The sequence below is a fragment of the Natator depressus genome, chromosome 2 (assembly GCF_965152275.1).
Source record: "Natator depressus isolate rNatDep1 chromosome 2, rNatDep2.hap1, whole genome shotgun sequence".
In the NCBI taxonomy this organism is placed as follows: domain Eukaryota; kingdom Metazoa; phylum Chordata; order Testudines; family Cheloniidae; genus Natator; species Natator depressus.
The window spans coordinates 83,267,403-83,283,686 of record NC_134235.1 but is presented as its reverse complement, the minus strand read 5'-3'; the positions used below and the strand labels follow the sequence as shown (position 1 = coordinate 83,283,686).

At 42.8% G+C, this 16,284-nt stretch overlaps 1 protein-coding gene and 1 long non-coding RNA gene across 5 annotated transcripts in view; one reads left to right on the top strand and one right to left on the bottom strand.

Annotated features, from left to right (window-relative positions):
* The window catches only part of DLGAP1 (DLG associated protein 1), a 620,850-nt gene that overhangs the window by 567,992 nt on the left and 36,574 nt on the right, over window positions 1-16,284 (top strand). For all 4 annotated transcript variants that reach the window (XM_074944555.1, XM_074944554.1, XM_074944556.1 and 1 more), the window contains one exon: window positions 10,062-10,435. In XM_074944555.1, the coding sequence (XP_074800656.1) occupies window positions 10,062-10,435 (374 nt within the window). The remainder of the gene's footprint in view (window positions 1-10,061; window positions 10,436-16,284) is intronic.
* The window catches only part of LOC141982469 (uncharacterized), a 64,528-nt gene that overhangs the window by 24,235 nt on the left and 24,009 nt on the right, over window positions 1-16,284 (bottom strand). The window lies entirely within an intron of this gene.

Here is a 16,284-nt window from a genome sequence, read left to right as displayed (position 1 = left end):
AAATTGGTGCTCAGACATTGGATAGACCATCCACTTGAAACAATTCTGTTCATGATGCACACAATAAAATAGAATCATGCTCATTCCATCATAATTGAATTGGCTTTGCAGGGCTATTGGGAGTAAAAAAACGGTAAAAATTTGTGTTTTGTTGCTAACGTCAGCAGTAATTACTCTGAATTCACAAATGGAGCTGTTCTTTTGAGGAGGAGGAAGGAGCAGTTGTTATATTTACATTCAGCGAAGAATCAGCAGTGGTTACCAACCGGTAGATCACAATTGATTGGTTGATCCTGGAGCCTCTGACAGTCGATCACGATCTCTGGCCACTAAAAGTCCAACAGCACAGCAGGGCTAAGGCAGACTCCCTGCCTGCCCTGGCCCGATGCTGCTCCTGGTAGCTGTTGTCACATCCCTGCAGCCACGTGGCCCTGGAGGGGGGGGAGGGTGCAGGGAGTCTCCACATGTTGTTCCTGTCTGCAGGCACCGCCCCCGCAGCTCCCATTGGCCGGAATGGGGAACTGTGGCCAATGGGAGCTGCGGGTCGGTGCCTTGAGCCACACTGCCCACTCCCCAGGGGCCGCAGCGACCTGCTGGCTGCTTCTAGGAGTGATGCGGGGCCAGGGCAGACAGGGAGCCTGCCTTAGCCCCGCTGCACTGCTGCCTGGGAGCCACCTGAGGTAAGCGCTGCCCAGAGGGAGTCTGCACCCCTCTCACACCCCAACCACCTGCCCCAGCCCTGAGTCCCCTCCCAGAGCCAGCACCCCAAACACCCTCCTGCACCCTAACCCCCTGCCCCAGCCCAGAGCCCACTCCTGCACCCAAACTCCCTCCCAGAGCTTGCACCCCTCATCCTCTCCTGCACCCCAACCCCCTGCCCCAGGCTCAGCCCGGAGCCCGCTCCCACACTCCGAACTCCTCAACCCCAGCCCAGAGCCTGCACCCCAAACCACTGCCCCAGCCTGGTGAAAGTGAGTGAGGGTGGGGGAGAGCGAGCGATGGTGGGAGGGGGGCTGGAGGGAGCAGGGTGGGGCCTCAGGGAAGGGGCGGGATAGATTCTGGATTGCGCTTAAATTCAAAAAGTGATTTTGTGTGTAAAAAGGTTGGAGACCACTGCTTTAAACTGTCAATAGTCCAGTTAAAGATGGTTGTTGTGAAGTGGTTAAAGCAGTCCATGCTTGCAGTGAAGTAGTTAAAACACAGATGGACAGATATGTTAATATCCAACCCGATTATCTGTGAGTAATTTGATCATATGGTGTCTAATTGGCTAAATCAAGTAATCTAGTACCTGAAAGACACATGAATTCCTGTGACTGTATGCAAAGACATTACCTATAGATTTTTCAGCGGTTCCCAAATGTTTGTACCATTGACTGACCCCTTCCACACTGCAAGCCTCTGAGTACAACATCCCCTCCCTTCTAAATTAAAACACATTTTATAAAAACACTATTATAAATGCTGGAAGTGAAGCGGGGTTTGGGGGTGGAGGCTGACAGCTCGCTAGCCCCATGTAATAACCTCACGACCCCCTGAGGGGTCATGACTGCCAGTTTGAGAACCCCATTCTAGTCTGACCTCCTATATAAATAACATAGGCCATAGAATAGTAATTCCTGCATCGAGGCCAATTACTGCTGGTAGAGCTAGCTATTTCTAAAATGACTGGCTGAAATTGCAACTTTGATTGTTTCATCAGCATTCATCAGGTAGAGAGGAGATAACAGAAGAGCAGCAAGAACAAAAAATTGCTCCTTAGTTGAACTGTGAAGAAGGTCGTGACCTGCAGTGCTTTCTTTTATGAGAAGTTTAGTAAACGATGAGCCTGATTCTGAGCTCACTTACAGGACTATTAATCAGTTTCACTGAACTTAGTTCTGATTTACATTGGCTATCCGTATGTTGACTGTGGCCCCTTATACATTTTAAGTATTCTTTCCAGTTGTGTGTAAATGGGGGCATGGGTGAAAATGGCTAATGCCATAATCTTTTCATGCACATATTGAATAAAAATGTTTAAAATGGCACCTAAGTTGCACCTGCAAAAAATATAGACGTATACAATAAAGTAACTGCACTTAGTATCCGCATTGGCATGTTCAGAATGGGTATTGTGGCATAGAAACAGGTGCTTGTGTGTGCTAGATTTCAAAAGTGCTCAGCCACCACAGTTGGGGTCAGATTTTTGACAGGGTTCTGCTCCCATTTAGGCATCTAAATAAGATTTAATGTCAAATGCTCAGCACCCAAATATCTCCCATTGTGACACACACGGCCAGATTTTCATAAAAGTGTAGCGCTCAACGTGCTAGGTCACCATCAGGGCCCAGTTTTCAAAAGAGCTCAGCTCTTATTTAGGCGTCAACATAAGCGACCAGATTTTCAAAACCAGTTTGGGTGCTGAGCAGTTTTGAAAATCTGGCCCTAATTGTGGGTGCTGAGCACTTGAAAAAAAGTCCAGCCCCAGGGTTGCCACCTCCAGGATGCAGAAAAACCAGCTGCTGGCCACCCCCACCAACAAAAAGAGTCCTAGTGTCAACTATGGCTAATTTCCCCTCGAAGAGTCCCTGTCTCCCCTCCCGTTCCTTATCCCTGCTGCTGGTGAGCATCGGGTCCATCCTACTTCCCAGCCCCCAGTGCCTAAGGAGCCACAACAGTTTCAGCAGGTTGAGGACCTGGCCCAGAGAGGGAGACCCAGGTGCTGTCCATGTTCCTACCATGTGACATGCATAGCAGTTACAAGCCTGCTGTGTAGATGCACAGCTTACAGGGAACGTTGGTCCCAAGTGAGGGGGAAAAGGGTCATTAAAGCTTTTCACCAGAAAGTGGCAAAGCAGTACAAAAACTGGTAATCTTATCCAAAGCTGAGTTATTCTGAAAGTGGGCCCGTGGTGTATGCATATGCAGGTTTTTGACACTCAAATACCTGTTTGTGCATACTTTGAAAATTTAGCCCATTTCAATTTATTGACAATATTACCTGATAGAAAGTGCTGGGAACTCTTTCGTGTTTATGTGCATTGTAGTAAAACATAACACAAAAAAATACCAGTGTCCAATAAAGGGTTTTGCTGGAGACATGCAGCTCCTAGAAGATGTATAGGAAAAGGACCTGATCTCTTTAAAAAGCAGGTTATTACATTCATCAACTGCAGTGTTATTAACTCCCATTTTTAATATAGTTTCTTCTCTTCACTCTAAAAGCTTTTTTTATCGAACAAATTTATGGTATTCAAAAAAGTTTTTCAATTTCTTACTGCAATGTTTGTGACCACGTTTAAGTTCTGTAGCATAATGTACTTTTCAAGGACTCTTTTTCATCTAATATTTCATATATTGCTCTTGTCTTCTTCAAATAAATCAATGGGGTTTGAGGAGGAATTTAAGTTCAGAAAGAATTAAGAAAGCTCACTGGACTAAGCTATAGCTCAAACGGCGTTTCCCTGATTAGCTCAGTTTAACACTGTAAAGTTGAAAAGAGAGGGTAAATAATTTACAGACTGACTAAACAGGACAGTAATGATGGATTCCACACACACAACCCCCTGTTGCAGCCTTGTGTAATGATTTCATACCTTATGTCAACTAACAGAAATAACAGTCTTCTGTTTTTTCTTCCCTTCCCAACACACCCTGATTTCACTGAGCATAGAGGTTTGTTTTTTATTGTGTATAACCTGCCACAGTGGTTTTAAACCAGTTTCCTTTCGAGAGAATCTGTCTGGAAGAGTGCCACATTATTGTTTTATAGTGGTTCTGTGATTCTGCTGTTCTCAACTTCTTTTTTCCCAGGTGGTTTACCAGCAGCCAAAGGTTAATGAGAAGTCATCAGCCTGAGTGAATTCCCATTCAGTTGTCCATTGATGTATGTAGGTTACTGGCTGATTTGATGTTATCCATAGAGTCCTTGTGTAAAGTAGAAACTCTCTCTCTCTCTCTCTCTCTAAATAGTTTAATATTCCTTAGACAATTACTGGCTGGCACAGGTCAAAGCAGAGGCGAGTGCCATTCATTTGCTTTGTTACTTCACTAGACAGTATGTTAACGCAAATGCGCTCATTTTCATTCACTGAGATGAATTCTGGATTTGACCATGCACAGTATACAGATCTATTTTATCTATGTCCTTCAGATAAGAGAAAATCAAAGTCGTAACTACTTGAAACCCTTAAAGATTACATTGCATTTTTTTCATGAGTAAGGTGTTATACTCTGTTCTAGCCGAGTCGTAATTTAGATAATTACATTCAGTCTACATAAAACTCCCCCTACAGTTTCAATTGTGTATGGGTTTCTTTACTTCCCCAACAGCTGTTGTGTAATGTCTGCTGTGTACTGTTAACCTTCTGCTCTGTTTCAGCACAAGGGGGCTAAATTTCAGTTACAAGTGAATGACGTGTGCATATAATTCCTTATATGTAATTATTAGATGGTAGCAATATCCATGTAATAAATTGCACATAGACTCCTTTCGTGGCCTCACCTGCACTCCGCACACTAATTTATCTCTGCAGGGACAGTGATTACATTTCTGAACATCACAGCAGCTTCAAACAGCTAAGGGGGGAAAAGAAAAAAACATGCCAGGGAAATATTTTCATCTTTTCTGCTCAGTACAGTTTGAGTTGCAGGGTAGCCTTATTCAGCCCTATAGTTGTGACAAGTTTCTGGTCTCATTTCTTGCTTCACTGCAGGGCTAGAAATTGCTGCTCTGTGTGACATGTAAGCATATCCAGAATACATGATGGCTTTACTGGCTCTCATTTGGGATGATACCCATAACTGACACTGATACGCTCACAGTCAATTTAGAACGTCTTATGGAAGGCTTTATTTCAGTTTCCTTTTTAATTATAAAGCTTTGCTGCCTCAGCAGCCGTCTGCCATTCAGAAATAAGGAAGTTTTTTTTATTAAGAAAGCATAAACATTGAATGTGTACTAACAAAAGTATATAAAATATGTGCCCAAACCAAAATTCCAGTTCCTGGCACTCCCCCACACTCAGATGGAACAGGGTAGAGTGTGGATAGGAGGGAAGGAGGTTGACATCTTAGTTGTAATCCACATTTCGTGTCTGGGTCCTATCTCTGTAACAGGCCAAATCAAAACCCTAAGCCCAAACACCTTGGAATTTGGGGAGTTTTCGAATCTGAATTACAACTCTCAGGCTGGTTTCTTAGTTTGTAAGATCTTTACCAATGGGTCCCTGTCTACCCACGTGCTGTACAGCATCTGGGTGGGATATATGGGCACTACGTAATACAGTACAGATATTTAACAATAGCTAAATGAGAAAAGTGGCCACTATCTATAGGTTATGTGGCCAAGTAACTATGTTTACCTTATAGTTTAATAATTTGTGTTATATAAGTACTGATTAACCCTTTTACTGCACCCTGTAAATTGTGGACTTAATTGCTCCCCCCCCCTCCTCCCCGCCATGAGACAGTGACTATTAGTTACTTAACTTTAAATCTGCATTCACTTATTCTTCCTTTTGCTAACCATGCTTATGTGAAATTGTCAGATTAGACAGGGAATTGCATGGCTTACATGTCTTCTCATTTGCACTGTCCAAAATACTGTGTGAAACTGATCCCATTGCACAGCTCGATCTGTCTGCCTGCGGGTTTAGTAAAGCACCCATCACTGGTTTATACAACAAGCCTGTGATTGCATGCTCGTGTTTGTTCCCTAGCATTCATCTCCCTAGTGAGCTTGTTTAAACAACAGAAGTGCTCTTACAATGAAAAGTTTGAATTCAAGTCTTGATATTAAGCAAGCCTGGGGTTTTTTTTAAACCATTGGACTTCCTTCTGGGCAGGGCGGTTGACACTCCTTGTTGCAAATTCCTGTCCTGTGAGTTAGTACTTCGGAAACATTAGCTAGTAAAAGAAACACTCTCACTTTTTTTCCACCTTGGAAAAAATTCTGTCCCACCAGGTATTTGGGATCAAAATATCACAAGTAGTCATGCCACAAAAATAGGAAAAGAGCAAAAATAATGATTAGGACATTTTTCGTTAGTCCATTAATACAAATGGGAATGATGGGCCTGATCCAAACCTCACTGAAGTCGGTAGGAATCTTTGCAGTGACTTCACTGGTTGGATCAGGTCCTACGTATGCCCCGGAAGGAAAGAATAGACTCTTTTGCAGACTCTAGGCCTTATACGATAATATGACAGCTTTGTATCTAGAAAACCATAGTAATGTTCTGGGTTTGGGTGAAGGATTTCCTGTCTTTGTCACTCATCCACCAGGTGCAACCTTCTCCCTCAAAGCCCACCTTCCTAGTGGTCTTTTCTGGCAGAGAAGAGCAGGGTGGGATTCTCTTTGGCCCCCACTGACACAGCTCCTGGCATAGCCAGGAGATCAACGTGATGCTCTCCCACACTGACTGACCACTCAGTCCCAATTGGGCTAGGCAGAGTGCCAGGTTTTTTAGTATTTTTAAACACCTTTTTAATATTCAAATGTGGTAGCAAACATAAAAGCCAAATGCCTTTTTAGACCCTACTGGTTGCCATATCACAAGTTGCCAGGTTCTTGAAAGTGATTGGGAAGAACAATGAGGAACAAAGTCCATTTGCTTGTTATGTTGCAGACTTTTGAAGGGCTCAGTCAGCTCTGACATTTAGAGAGCAGCTGCTACAGATTGCAGGTTTTGCATTGTTTTGTTGTAGTTTCAGCAAAGGAGTGGCAGCAGCTTACATCATTTCCAGTAATGAAGTGCCTGGGGCTTTTTTATGACTTGCACTCTGCCTGGATTTGCTCAGTATGTGCCATGTGACTCCAGGAAAATAAGGCTATGTATTGACTTGTTAAAACAACTTTGTCTTTTTCTTCTTCTGTTTCTTTTTACAATTTCAGCATATGACTTCTTGATTCTTTGCTCCTCTCGAGAACAGTGCTGTGTTTAACTAGATGCAGGCATGTTTCCTCACAGTGTGAACTGTTTTCCCCATGGGATGCATTGAGCAGTGGAATAAAATACTTCTAAACCAGATGCTTACGTGCTCTCAGGAAGTGCCAGACTGCTGGTAGATACCACCATATAGTAGATATTGTTTATTGGCTTCTTTTTTTAGGGTGAGGTGACCAGTGATGAGGCAGCTTGTGTTATTAGTGCTTCCCTTCTATTTTGGAGGATCTTACCCCATTTGAGACCTCTCCTCAAGGTTTTTCATGGTTTCTCCATCTGTTAAATAGGGAAAATTACATGTACCTTGCTGGGGTATTATGAGAATTAATTATTTAATGGGCCAAATTCACTCCCTCTGATACAGGGAAGTGCAAATTGCTGTGCCTCCAGGGGGGATCATCCAAAGTACTGCCACTAATACTTCAAGAAAAAAGAACAGGAGTACTTGTGGCACCTTAGAGACTAACAAATTTATTTGAGCATAAGCTTTCGTGAACTCAAATAAATTTGTTAGTCTCTAAGGTGCCACAAGTCCTCCTTTTCTTTTTGCGAATACAGACTAACACGGCTGCTACTCTGAAACCTAACACTCCAAGGACATTCTCCTGGCCATTAAGCAGCTCAGTCACTTCTGGTGCAGATGTGTTTCATCAGCACACAAACCACATTCTCTATTATTCTTTTTAAGTCCATCTGCATGTGCTTCATCAACAGCTGTTAACTCTCCTGAACATCAGTAGATTTTGCATCACAAATGCGGTGCTGCTTTTGGCTGCTCCAGAACTGGTCAAGAGTTATATAATATTCAGTCCTGTTCGGAAATTACCACCTTTTCTTTAGCACCACCAACTTGTCCTTTCAAGGGCTGTTTAAACCAGACCTTAGTTCACATAGAAAACTACTAACTGCACCGTTTTTAAAATATTAGGAGCTTGTTTTTATCCATTCCCCCCACACTACCTCCATCCCACAAAGAATTTGTAGTTTCTGGTGGATACATCACAAATCAGGGCTTGTCTTGACTACGGGGGTCAGTCGACCTAAGTTACGTTACTCCAGCTATGTGAATAAGCTCCACTCCAGCTGGAGTCGACGTAGCTTAGGTTGACTTATCCCAGTGTCTTCACTGCGCTGCTTCGACGGGAGACGCTCTCTGGTCAACTTCCCTTACTCTTCTCGGAGAGCTGGATGGCGTTGACCAGAGAGCGTTCTGCCATTGATTTAGCGGGTCTTCACTAGCTCCACTTGATCGATCCCTGCTTCATCGACTGCAGCAGCGTTGAACTCCCTGTAGTGAAGACCAGCCCCAATCACAGTTTGCTTTATTACACTTTCAAAACCCTAACTACTACAGTGAGCTTTTCTTTTTCCATCCTTGTTTCACATGCTTGATGAATCCACTGATGGAGAATTTTATATTTGCAGACATATTACCAGAAATACTGGAATTCTTTAAAAAATAAAATAAAAAAAAATCCATATGTGATTTCATGACCTGGTGATGCCTTTTACTCCACAGCAAAGAAAATGCATTCAGACAGCCATCAAAAAGATATCAGTTGTGTGGATCTGGGTTAGCCAAATTAATGCCATAATGGCTTCTGGCTCAACAAGCATATAGTTCAAACCAGCAGCAGAACAGCTGTAGTGCAGTTACCTTTTATGTGGGTGGCACAGATATCTGCCAGTTAAGAGGCTCTGATAAGTCATTTCTTGTCTTGGGATTGTTGTTAATAATAATGTGTACGAACATGTTTGCATCTGAACTATGCACAGATTAGTGCCTGTATTTATTTTCTTTAAAATAAAATATGGCTTCACTGGGTTTTGGTTCCTAATAATCTTTTTTCTCATTTTAGAGCATTCCAGGATTTCACTAACACAGAGCAGCCAAATGGCCTTTGAGGATAGATTTTTATTTATTTCTTTAATTTCGTATGCACAGGCCAAAATTCTCAAACCTGGGGGAACCTAAAGTTAGGCTTCCAAATTCATATTCAGGCACCTGAATAAAAGTGGTCTGACCTTCTGACAAGCAGGGCACCACAATCCCAATGAACGATGGTCTTTTTTTATAGGCCCCAGTACAGCAAACACTGATAGAACTACTCACAGTGTGTAAAATTAAAGAGTGCATAAACCTTTGCAAAATTGGGGCCGTCATTAGCACAGGAGAAATCTGTGATAATGGTTGGCAATATGTTTGGTTTTTTTTAAGTGGCTTTTACAGTGATTTTTCATGTTTAATAAATATTTCAAAGAGACCTGAGGACCCACGGCAAAGAATGAGAACATCTATTGTATTCAGATGCATAGACATAGGTTTACATATAATTAGTGATAACAGACTTTAACTTAGATGCTCTTTGATTTTCTTAGGCCAAGTCTATACTACGGGGACTGTACTGGCATTGCTATGGCCCCGTATTTATGCTGACATAACCCCATACAGTGGTTGCAGCCTACAGCGATGGAAAGAGTTTTTCCATCACTGTAAAAACACCACCTCCCTGAGAAACAGTAGCTGTGCTGATCTAAATCTTAAATGCAGACGAGGCCTCAAATGCAGTAGCTGCAGCTCCCGTCTTCACTGTCCAAAGACCTGTGTTTAAAAATTCTGCCTAAACATGGGTCTAACCTTGTATACTGATACCACTGTGATAAGTACCGTAAAAATACCTAGAGAGAGACAAAACCTGGCTGCAGTAAAACATTGCATATGATACAGGTTAGCCAGAGTGAGTGTCTGGAGGCCAATCTCTGTTAATCTTGTTTAAAAACCATGACATTTGGGGGGAAGCCCTATTGCTTGACTCATTTAAAAACTGGACTGACACAAATTAATAGAAAAATCCAGTGAAGGAAATAATAAACTGGCAGAGGAGGGACGAGATGTCTGTCTTTACCATCCCCTGTATTGATAATCATGTGATTCACATCTGAATGAGTAAAACTATTAAGTAGGGTCATGCAGCTCTCTAACTGGAGCCTACTGCAGCTTGTTGACGTACAGGACCTTCCTCACCTTCACCCCACCCATACAGATTGACCTTTGCATGGTTGGAATCCATTCTTTTCCTACTCAAATGTGAAAACTGAAATGTAAGTCAGAGTCTTTCTTCCTCTTTCCAGTGTCATCCTGCATTACCACGTATAAGAAGACACCTCCTCCTGTTCCACCAAGAACCACCACAAAACCTTTTATTTCTATCACAGCCCAGAGCAGCACAGAGTCTGCCCAAGATGCATACATGGATGGGCAGGGACAAAGGGGAGATATCATCAGTCAGTCTGGACTTAGTAACTCTACAGAAAGCTTGGACAGTATGAAGGCCTTAACTGCTGCGATTGAGGCTGCTAATGCACAGATCCATGGCCCTGCAAGTCAACATATAGGCAACAATACTGCAACTGTCACCACAACCACCACCATTGCCACTGTTGCTGTAGAAGACAGAAAGAAGGATCACTTCAAGAAAAACAGATGTTTATCCATTGGAATACAGGTAAAGTATAGGTTTTTGAGTAGCAGATAAGTGTCTGTTTTTGTTGGTGTGGGTTTCTACATTACTTATGGAATGGTCCATTTTTTTCTCTTTTGAATCCCTTTTTGGTTAGTTACCCATTTCTGTCAGGTGACTGTAGAGATTTCAGTAGTGTTTAATTATTCTCAGTGTTGCTGGTGATGTTTTCCTAATTAATCTTAAATATATCAAATGTAAGGATTTCTTGAGTCTTTTTGCTACTTATTATTCAGCTCTGCTAAACTGCACACATGCACAAACTGATGAATCATATCACATCAGGGGTCAATGAAATCATTGAAAGAGAATCTGTAAAACAATGATTTACACTACACTATCACCAGAAAAATATTTTCAGGCAGCTTAGCTGAATTGTCACTGCTTATTCATGCATTTGGAAACAACTGTTAGTCATTTGAATGAGGCAGCATTGTTCTACTTAGCTGTTATCTCAGCCACAAGAGCACAGGATAAGATCCCTCTGATTAGCCCTTGTTTAAAATAAATTAAACTTCATTACCTCTACTGAAATGAAACAAGAAAACTAATCCAACCACACTCAGCTGAGGCTTAGGGAAAAGGGAAATGTAAATAAACTATGTATTTCCATTTTAGATTTGATCTAACTTTTTTTATTAATCTCTCTCATGCATCCCTTAAATAATTACTGTAGAAGTATGACATACTCATAATTACTTACTATCTACTTGCTCATTCATGCTGTTAGAACAACATAGTCTGGGTTGGAGTCAACTAAGACTCAGCTTTGGTTTTTGCAGGGAAAATGAATCTCAAGCAAATAGGGGAGTGTCCTCAAACTGACCAACCCTCCTCCCCCAGGAAAAAGTGGTTAGTCTTTTCCCAAAGATGAAGTTTGCACGTGAATGGTCTCTCACAGATTTCCACTATGTTGGTCTTATTAGGTTTATCTAATTACTATGGGCTAGGCTGAGACTTTAGGCTGCATGTGGTGTGGAATTGGAAGCAGTCCCTGGATTGAATTGTGACTGAAACCATGTCTACACTTCTGGTGGTACAGTGGCACACGTTCAGCATTGAAGCTATGCCACTGTAGTGCCATAGTGTATACGCTTCCTACAGTGACAGAAAAGGTTTTTCTGTTGATCATAGAAATCATAGAATCACAGAACTGGAAAGGACCTCGAGAGGACATCTACTCCAGTCACCTGCACTCAAGGCAGGACTAAATATTATCTAGACCATCCCTGACAGGTGTTTGTCCAACTTGCTCTTAAAAATCCCCAATGATGGAGATTCCACCACCTCCCTAGGCAATTTATTCCAGTGCTTAACCACTCTGACAGGAAGTTTTTCCTAATGTCCAACCTAAACTCCCTTGCTGCAATTTAAGCCCATTGCTTCTTGTCCTATCCTCAGAGGTTAAGAAGAACAATTTTTATCCTTCCTCCTTGTAACAACCTTTTATGTACTTGAAGACTGTTATCATGTCCCCCCTCAGTCTTCTCCTCTCCAGACTAAACAAACCCAATTTTTTCAATCTTTCCTCATAGGTCATGTTTTCTAGACCTTTAATCATTTTTGTTGCTCTTCCCTGGACTTTCTCCAATTTGTCCACATCTTTCCTGAAATGTGGCACCCAGAACTGGAACAATACTCCAGTTGAGGCCTAATCAGCGCGGAGTAGAGCGAAAGAATTACATCTTGTGTCTTGCTTACAATACTCCTGATAATACATCCCAGACAGATGTTTGCTTTTTTTGCAACAGTGTTACACTGTTGACTCAGATTTAGCTTGTGATCCACTATGACCCTCAGATCCCTTTCTGCTGTACTCCTTCCAAGGCAGTCATTTCCTATTTTGCATGTGTGCAACTGATTGCTCCTTCCTAAGTGGAGTACTTGGCATTTGTCCTTATTGAATTTCATCCTACGTACTTCAGACAACTTCTCCAGTTTGTCCAGGTCATCTTGAATTTTAATCCGATCCTCCAAAGCACTTGCAACCCCTCCCAGCTTGGTATCATCCTCAAACTTTATAAGTATATTCTCTATGCCATTATCTAAATCATTGACGAAGATATTGAAAAGAACCAGACCCAGAACCAATCCCTGCGGGACCTCACTCGTTATGCCCTTCCAACATGACTGTGAACCACTGATAACTACTCTTTGGGAACAATTTTCCAACCAGTTATGCACCTACATTATAGTAGCTCCATCTAGGTTGTATTTCCCTAGTTTGTTTATGAGAAGGTCATGCGAGACAGTATCAAAAGCCTTACAAAAGTCAAGATATACCACATCTACCACTTCCCCCCTATCCACAAGGCTTGTTACCCTGTCAAAGAAAGCTATCAAGTTGGTTTGACACGATTTGTTCTTGACAAATCCATGCCGACTGTTATTTATCACCTTATTATCTTCTAGGTGTTTGCAAATTGATTTCTTAATTATTTGCTCCATTATCTTTCTGGGTACAGATGTTAAGCTGATTGGTCTGTAATTTCCCGGGTTGTCCTTATTTCCCTTTTTATGGATGGGCACTATATTTGCCCTTTTCCAGTCTTCTGGAATGTCTTCCATGACTTTTCAAAGATAATTGCTAATGGCTCAGATATCTCCTCAGTCACCTCCTTGAGTATTCTAGGATGCATTTCATCAGGCCCTTGTGATTTGAAGATCTTTAACTTGTCTAAGTAATTTTTGACTTGTTCTTTCCCTATTTTAGACTCTGATTCTACCTCATTTTCATTGACATTCACTTCTTGGTGAAAACTGAAACAAAGAAGTCTTTAAGCACCTCTGCCATTTCCACATTTTCTGTTATTGTCTTTCCCCCCTCATTGAGTAATGGGCTTACTCTGTCCTTGGTCTTCCTCTTGCTTCTAATGTGTTCGTAGAATGTTTTCTTGTTTCCTTTTATGTCCCTAGCTAGGTTGATCTCGTTTTGTGCCTTGGCTTTTCTAATTTTGTCCCTACATACTTGTGTTATTTGTTTATATTCATCCTTTTTAATTTGACAGTTTCCATTTTTTGTCGGACTCTTTTTTGAGTTTTAGATCATTGAAGATCTCCAGGGTGGTCTCTTGCCATACTTCCTATCTTTTCTACAGAGTGGGATAGTTTGCTCCTAATGCCCTTAATAATGTCTCTTTGAAAAACTGCCAACTGTCTTCAATTGTTTTTCCTGTTAGACTTGCTTCCCATGGGATTTTACCTACCAACTCCCTGAGTTTGCTAAAGTCTGCCAAAGTCTGCCTTCCTGAAATCCATTGTCTTTATTGTGCTGTTCTCCCTCCGACCATTCCTTAGAATCATGAACTCTACCATTTCATGAATCAATCAATCATAGAATATCAGGGTTGGAAGGGACCTCAGGAGGTTATCTAGTCCAACCCCCTGCTCAAAGCAGGACCAATCCCCAATTAAATCACCCCAGCCAGGGCTTTGTCAAGCCTGACCTTAAAAACTTCTAAGGAAGGGGATTCCACCACCTCCCTAGGTAACGCATTCCAGTGTTTCACCACCCTCCTAGTGAAAAAGGTTTTCCTAATATCCAACCTAAACCTCCCCCACTGCAACTTGAGACCATTACTCCTTGTTCTGTCATCTGCTAACACTGAGAACAGTCTAGAGCCATCCTCTTTGGAACCCCCTTTCAGATAGTTGAAAGCAGCTATCAAATCCCCCCTCATTCTTTTCTTCCGTAGACTAAAGATCCCCAGTTCCCTCAGCCTCTCCTCATAACTCATGTGTTCCAGTCCCCTAATCATTTTTGTTGCCCTCCACTGGACTCTTTCCAATTTTTCCACATCCTTCTTGTAGTATGGGGTCCAAAACTGGACACAGTACTCCAGATGAGGCCTCACCAGTGTCGAATAGAGGGGAACGATCACGTCCCTCAATCTGCTGGCAATGCCCCTACTTATACATCCCAAAATGCCATTGACCTTCTTGGCAACAAGGGCACACTGTTGACTCATATCCAGCTTCTCGTCCACTGTAACCCCTAGGTCCTTTTCTGCAGAACACTCACCCAAGTTGCCTTGATGTAGGTAAACCACCTCCCCTAGCTGCATCTATATTGGGGTGCTCACTGTGAGGAACCAGGGTGTAAGCAATCAGTCCTAGAGGTCAGAGCTGGAGTCAGGGCCTAGGAAACGGAACCAAGGGTCAGAACCAGAACAGATGCCAGAACAAAGGATCAAACTAGAGTCAGAAATAGAGTCAGAGGCCAAATGCCCAAGCCATGCGTCAAACCTGAGTCAGAGCTAAGAGTCAGAACTGGGGTACTTGGAGTCAGGGAAGGCAGGAGCAGAGCTGGAGCCGACACAGGAGAAAGGCTGGGACAGGGCTGGAATAAAGAGAGGAAACAGGGACTAGGAACAAGATGTGGAAGCAGGCAAGAATAAGGCAGGGTCTATCTTAGCAGCAGGCCTGGGGTTTGCCTTGTTGTACAAACAGCTTCCTGGAACTCCCTCCATGCTCAAATAGTGCATATGGACCGATCAGCAGCCATAGGGGTTGCTGCCAATTGGGTCCGCCATGGGCAGTACTTGCTGTGGTGCCTCATCTCCCAGGGTTTACAGCATATTGCTCATGGCTCTGCCATGGCTGCCGGGTAGCAGCATGGAAGCATCACCCAGAGCCCTGCACACTCAGGCTTTAGCTCACCAGATCTTTACATCATTCCCGCTTCGGGTCCCCTGGGTCATTGATGCTAGGCCAGGCTTATCTGGGTGTTTCCTGTGAAAATTCTCAAAACCTGTTCAGGGGTGTAGCAAGCTCCCAGGACTGTTCTTTGGGACCATAGCTGTCCCATTCTATGAGGTACCGCAGCCTGCCTAATTTCAATCTGGAATCCAATATGGCATGGAATTCACATTCTTCATGGTCTTGAACCAGAACTGGCAGGACCGTGGCTGCGTCTGGTTGGGGAATGGGTTTTCAATATATGGCTTTAGGAGGGAAATATGAAAGACAGGGTGCAGGTTGAGAGACCTAGGTAAGTGGAGCTTGTAAGTAACAGGATTGATTTTCTGACAAATTTGATACGGTCTGAGGAATTGATGGTCTAGTTTGTGAGATGGCCTGTTTGTGTAGAGATTTTTGAAAGATAGCCAAACCTTTTGGCCTACTGGAAAGGTTGGTGCTTCCTGTCTTTGGTGGTTTGTGTGCCATTTTAGGCCTCCTTAGCATCCTCAAGGCCCTTTACATCTTTCTGACAGTGGTGAATCTGCCGAACCAAGTCTGCCCCTTCCAGCTTCAGGGAGGCTGTCAGTAGCACGGGGTAGAATTGGAGGTGGAAACCACTGGCACAGTTTAGGGAAACTGCATCTGTATGTCCTCTCAGGGGTTCAGCAAGAGTACCCACTCTTGGCTTTCAGATCCCCATCTGTTGCCTCTCTTGGATAGAGACAGTGTCTCTCTTCTGACCCAGATATATCCAGGCTAGATAGTTACCTTGTCTTCACTGTATAATTCCCCTCAAAGACAGGTTGCCCAAGGATACCTGTGTGCTTTCTCTTGAGAGATGAATAACAGTGCAGCTGCTACAGCTGTAAGTTACCCCACAGCTCTTTCTAGGCAAGCCTACTTTATTCTTAAGGTACAAAGCTTTACAGAGAAAACATATTAAAAAAATAGAAGGACCTAAACCCATTCTAATAAACTTACCAGAGACCATTCCAACTCTCACATGGTCTCTGGCAAGTGCACTCTTTTAATACCCCACCCTAGGGAATTTCTTGTGGTTAAAAGTTCATCATAACTTCAGCTCAGAACAGGCACACTCATAACATGTTCAGTTTCCTTTTTTGTACAGTTCAGGGGTCTTTGAACTGGAGTTT